Raw genomic sequence first — 6,104 nt, forward strand, 5'->3', positions numbered from 1 at the left:
TTTAATATCTCCACAATTTTCCAGATTTTGACAGATATCTTTATTGATTTTTTATAATTTTTTATTCAAGAACAAATATGAACATCATATATTGTGTATACAAAAAAGTTCACTTCAGAGAAAGACATACAAAGCAATAAAACGGGTTTTTTTTAACATAAAATAAATAAATGAAGGTAATAACTACAATTAATTGCGGGGGAATACAAAAAAATAACTTTAAATTAACTACTCATTTGTTTTGTCTTATTAGAGTCTGGTGTCACAACACACCATTATCTACCATCAATACAATAGAGACTTTCAATGAATGTTTAAGTGTAAAAATGTTCATTTAGATCCTTCACTGCAGTAGAAATAGTTTGAAATAACAGTAAATAAACAGTAAAAAATGTACGAGAAAACAAACAAATAAATATATTGTCAAACTGCTCACTATTAGCGCTTTTATTTTGAAGGCGGAACTGTTTGGAACACCGTACTTCCGCTTTGATTCACCAACATGCTAGCTGTGTTGTGTAGTAAAGTTATCAGTTTAGAAGAATGGGGAAAGATAGCTTTAGATGTGTTGAATGTAACGAAAAAGCACCAGAGTTACACCGGGATTACAGCAACGGGATCCTGAAGATAACAATATGTGTACGTTAATTTTCTAAATCCCTAAATTAGAGTGTTTTTGTCACTGTTTATGAATGAAATGCTACATGCTATAAGATGTTACAGCTTAAATATATCTCTATATGTATATATAGATATGTTTGATCATAACTTTTCAGATTACTATGCCTCATATCATCGTGGAATTCTAAAACAGCAACATTTTAAATACAATTGTTTGTGTTTGCAGGAGTCGTGCCAGAAGCCAGTGGACAAATACATTGAATATGACCCAGTTATCATCCTGATTGATGCCATTTTGTGCAAGACGCAGGCTTTTAGACACATTTTGTTCAACACAAGTCTGAATGTAGGTCTAATTTCCATTCACATGTTCACAAACAATAATAAATCGATATAACTATTCTGTGTATCAACAGTTTTAGGATGTGTGCATGCTCTGTGTTAACAACATGACTGTTATGTGACACAGAGCTTATTAAAAGTAGTGTTCACTTACAGAGAAACAGTATATATTATACAGCATACATTGCTTTCTCCATGCTTTGTTTTTGAAGGTTTTGCTATATTTATTTACATAACTTTTACTTTATTAAAGGATCTGAGTACCACTGGTGTTCAGGTACTTCATGTGTGTGTGTGTGTGTGTGTGTGTGTGTGTGTATGTGTGTGTGTGTGTGTGTGTGTGGGTGTGGGTGTACATCTCCTCCAGATCCACTGGAAGTTGTGTGTGTTCTGCCTGCTGTGTGAGGCGTACCTCAGGTGGTCTCAACTCCACGGCACCGAGCAGAGCAGCGACCCCGCTGACATCATCAGGTACACCAAGGAATGGGAGTTCTACGGCATGTTTGGATTGGCCGCCCTCGGTAAGATGATAGAACCAAAGCTACATACACATCTGTTACTCTGTTACTGGCTATGTTCACCCGGGAGTGTGACTGCATTTAGACTATATATTGATTAATCTCAGGGTATTTATTTCCCTTATATATAACACAGAGAATAGCTGCAAATCTTCATATTTGAGTTGCTGGAAGCACAGAATCATTAACACTTTGCTTCATGAATAACTTTATCACTTTTATCAATTTTCTGAATCAGGCTACATCTTGCCGATACTACACTTCCGTCAAAGCCTTTTGGACAAACTTATCATTAAATGTATCTGTGTGTGTTCGTGGCGCAGAGCTGGCAGCGTTCTGCGGCGGCGTGCTGTGCTTCCTCTGGGTGGTGGTGGGTGGTCTGCAGGGGAAGACCCTCGACTTCAGCCTGCTGCTCCAGGCTCTGCTGCTGTCCTGCTACGGGAAGGTCCTCCTCATCCCCGCCGTCATCTGGGAGCACGACTACTCCCCGCTCTGCCTGGGCCTCATCAAGATGTTCGTGCTCACCTCTAACTCGCAGGCTATCAGAGGTACGAGAACATCCCTCACCCTCCTGGTGTTATCTAGACAGGCGGACAGTGCTGCGGTCACTTGCTCGGGTTTTGAGATAAGCATTTTTTAGATGTCTCCACTTTGATACAGTGGACAGAACTGGCATTTAGTTTGTGTGGCTCAGAGAATTTAAAATATAATATAATTATTTTAAAATGTTCCCTTAACTCTGGATAATCTACAGTCTCTCAGTGACTGCTGTAGGTGTCTTTGTTTGAATATGAACTTTGAAATAGGAGCTTTTAAAATAATATGATTAATAACTTTGCATACATTTTAGTATGTAGTACCAATAGTATGTAAGTGGTCATGCATAGATGTTTTTCCTGTGCCTTCCTAAAAAATCAGTAGGCTGTAAGCTAAACTTTAAGCCAGATTTTGACCTTAAAGTGGAATACATGTTTATTTTTAAGAATAGATGCTGATCAAAATATAACAGGATGTTTATAGAAATTAGAAGTCATTTTTAATCTGAATAATTACTTTTTCCAATACTTGAACCTTATACTTCAGATATATAATTCTTCAAAACATTTTAAAGCACCAGCAGGTGGCAACTACCTCCAACTTTGTATGAAACATCCCCCCCTGCTCCTGGTGCTTTCACGACAAAGACCCCCAGACAGAATCTTTTTTTACATTTTTCTCCTTCTGCTCTCCCTTGTTCTCCTCTGCAGTGATCCTGAACAGCAGCAGACGGTTGTCTCTGTTGGCGGTGTGTGTGGGTCTGCTGACAGAGACCTGCGCGTCTCAGGCCTGTGAGAGTCTTCTGTGGAGCGGCCAGGACATGTTGACTTTTGATTGAATGTCGTCAGACTGAGAGAAATGTCAGATATCTCAGGGATGGACGAGTGATGCCAAACTGTGCCCTCTACACATGAGGTGGGAGAAGAAATGTTTTTGCTGCTCTTATCCAGTTCTCAGTCTGAGTCAGAGAGCAGCAGAAGCGACATTCATATGACATTTATTCTGCGCTCTATATAGAGATATCATATGTCTTCATTTTGGAGAATTATTTAGGAGGTGGCAATGGTCATCTGGTTGTTTTTTTTATCATGGTTTTAAAGTGGACAAAGATTCCTGTCATATTTTTGACAATAAGTACTTCCCTGTTTTGACAGCACAGAGACTACACTCCTTACATCCTTTGGTTCATTGGTGAAATGCTGATACACATACAGAAACAACAGAATAAATGGGGGAACATTCATTTGAAAAATAAAGCAGCCAGGATTGACTTATTGCAATGATGAAAGCTTATATATACTGTATTTTTTAGGGAGTGAAAAATGCCTTACAGAGCCCAAAGTGATGGCTTCACTTTGCTTGTTTTGCCTGACCCCAAAATATGTAATTTACATTTACATTTGAGAGGTTGGAAGCTGAAAGATGAGGCTTGTTTGACATTTCCCATGAACAAAGTAATTGTTGTACATGTACTAAAACTAAGCAGTGGTATGCACACTAATGAATAATAATATTTTTATGAAAAAGGGCAAAGTTTCACCTGATTATCAACACAAGTGACAACAAAAACACTCCTTACTCGTCTTGAATCCAAATGTTGGAATAAGGTGCTAACGTACATTATATGATATGCCAATAACCGGGACCAGCCTTCTTAGATTAGACACAGAAAAAATGTGCAGACTGCATCCCAAATGAAGTGCAGATGAGTTTAGAGTAATACATATTGAATACAGTTGTGATAAATATGTGCACGGAGCAGTGTAAGGTCCCCGGGTGTGAGGCGCTGTAGGTTGATGTGGATAAACTTAATGAAATCTTCACTTACTTTCCCTGGAATGTGTGTGTAAACAGAGTAAGTCACTAAAACAAACGTCCCGAGCAGACTGTGGAATGAGGGGAATTCATCAACTGCACTTTTGTATAGTAATAAAGACAGAACCGGCCCCCAGGAGTCTTTGCAGGAGTCTGGTTTGTTATGAGCTGCTGCAGAGCCGGACACGAGACGAGAGGCGAGGCTGAACTCTCTCTGAACAAAACCATCTGCTGACAGAGGCCTCATGAGATCTAATGATAATCTCTCAGATAATGTGATGGAAATGTAATGTTTTAAGGGCTATAGTATGAGAACTGTTGAGTTAAGCATCAACTTTTCACATATTTATCATAAAGTTCTATCAATTGAAAGTGTTTTAGCCTTACTTCACATTGTGTCTTGTCCTCAACATCCTTTAGGTGTTGTAGACTTATAACAGAGATAAAAGGGGGTATTGGTTTTGCCATTACTATATTTCCCACCTGCTGTTTATGTGAAGCAACACTGTCAAAATGTCCCCCATTTATAAGAAATGTACACTGTAAAAGTCAGTTAAGGTTGCCAATCTTTTCTATGATGATGTTAAGAGCCGTTATGTGTGTGTATTCCGAAAAAATATTGATTATAGAATTACGTTTTTGCTACTTCAAATGGAATACTATACGTGCATCTGACTCCTGAATATTTCCAGTTGCACTACAGTCATGTGTTTGGAGATTCAATGAAAATATTTTGTGACGCACTTGTGACGTTCTGATGTCTGGCAGGAAGTCGAGTTGACATATCTGTGTCTCTCTGTCACAGACCAGCCCTGATGTCTGGCAGGAATTTATATTTTATGATAGATTATAAAAATGAACCTGAAGAGCCAGTTTGCCACGAGCTGCAGAAAAACACTGCAGATATATGTTGCAGGACATGCTCTTTAAACTGTTTAAATAAAAGTATGAGAAGTTGAAATAAATCCATAGAAGTGTGAGTTATTTTTTTGTGCATTCATGTTCGTATGTGTGTGTGTGCTGCGTCTGCACATGGATACGTGTTACTACAGGGCTGTGAATAGCTGAGGAGACAGCGCACGACTGAGGAATGTTTTGTTAAGGTGTCCCTCGCTCTGGGTGGATCTGTGCTCCCGTCTCTGCAGAACAACACAGTCTGCATTGTTTGCAGATTAACACAGAAATGTACCAATCTTACTCTGCAGGAGATACACTGGGGTTCATGGAGCCACACAGCAGAGAGATTGGAAAATGGTCCAGTTTGCGGCTCATATGTCCAATTTGTGTCTTTTTATCTGTGTTTGAAATTCCATACACCCATTAAAAACTCAGTAAAATGCCAAATTAGGGTTAATGGGGGTTCTGAGGTCTATGGATACCAGATTTTCCGATGGCTTGCCTGTTAGTATTTCAATTTGACACTTCTTTAGTTTAATTGATTCATAAAAGTATAAATAAGCATCACACCGACACAGTATGTCTGCCAAACATGTTGATTTTGTGTAAACAAACCCTGAGGGAGTTCCTAAATGTTGAATCTGGAAAGTGTGGCTCAATTAGTGTGGCATGCAGTGGTTAAATCTGACTAATCAGATTACTGTCACAGCAGCACTGCCATTACACAGTCTGCCCCAGTGTTAGCCGAGGAGATGAAGCTGGAGATGGTAAATCCAAACCTAAAGTCAATCTTTCCTCCTCGTGCAACATGCTGGTCCAAAACCCTTGGCCTTTGCTGGGAAAATATCAGATATTTGGTAATATTGTATAGACTTATTTTGACATTAATTTCACATTGGTAGTCATGGTTGATGTACAATTTCTCCTTTACCTACCCCCCTCTTTTACGCATCAATAAAAATAATATATTAAGAGATTTATTTAGTCATTTTTTAGCTTTGAGCTTGCTTGTCAAATGCTAATAACATCAGAATGCTTGACCGCATGCTAATGTTCACAGCTACCATTGTTACCCGTGTAGCTTGCTAGCATGCTAACAATTGCTAACTAGCTCCAAGGCAAGGTACGTTTATTTATAAAGCAGATTTCAGGGTGTATTAACAAAGCCAGCTACAAAAGAGCATTGAAGAGTTTTTAAAAGGCAAAAATCATAAGCAAGTTATCTAACAGAGATTGAAGTTTCATTTAAAGGCAGGATGATGAATATAAAAGTCTCCAGAGTGTTTGTAAAAGTAGCTATAGTAAGTACATATTTTCAGAGGACATCTGACGGGAATTTCTTTATAAACTCAAGTATCAGATACACAGGGATTT

The 6,104-nt window shown here is 38.6% G+C and overlaps 1 protein-coding gene across 1 annotated transcript; it reads left to right on the top strand.

The window, feature by feature from the left end:
* The first annotated feature begins 493 nt into the window (after window positions 1–493).
* On the top strand, window positions 494–3,972 carry arv1 (ARV1 homolog, fatty acid homeostasis modulator). Its single transcript, XM_063901488.1, has 5 exons — window positions 494–639; window positions 848–967; window positions 1,331–1,484; window positions 1,805–2,029; window positions 2,729–3,972. Exons 1-5 carry the CDS (start codon window positions 544–546, stop codon window positions 2,854–2,856), a joined length of 723 nt encoding a protein of 240 aa, XP_063757558.1. The 5' UTR covers window positions 494–543; the 3' UTR covers window positions 2,857–3,972.
* Window positions 3,973–6,104: the final 2,132 nt, after the last annotated feature.

The sequence above is a fragment of the Eleginops maclovinus genome, chromosome 15 (assembly GCF_036324505.1).
Source record: "Eleginops maclovinus isolate JMC-PN-2008 ecotype Puerto Natales chromosome 15, JC_Emac_rtc_rv5, whole genome shotgun sequence".
NCBI classification, from domain to species: domain Eukaryota; kingdom Metazoa; phylum Chordata; class Actinopteri; order Perciformes; family Eleginopidae; genus Eleginops; species Eleginops maclovinus.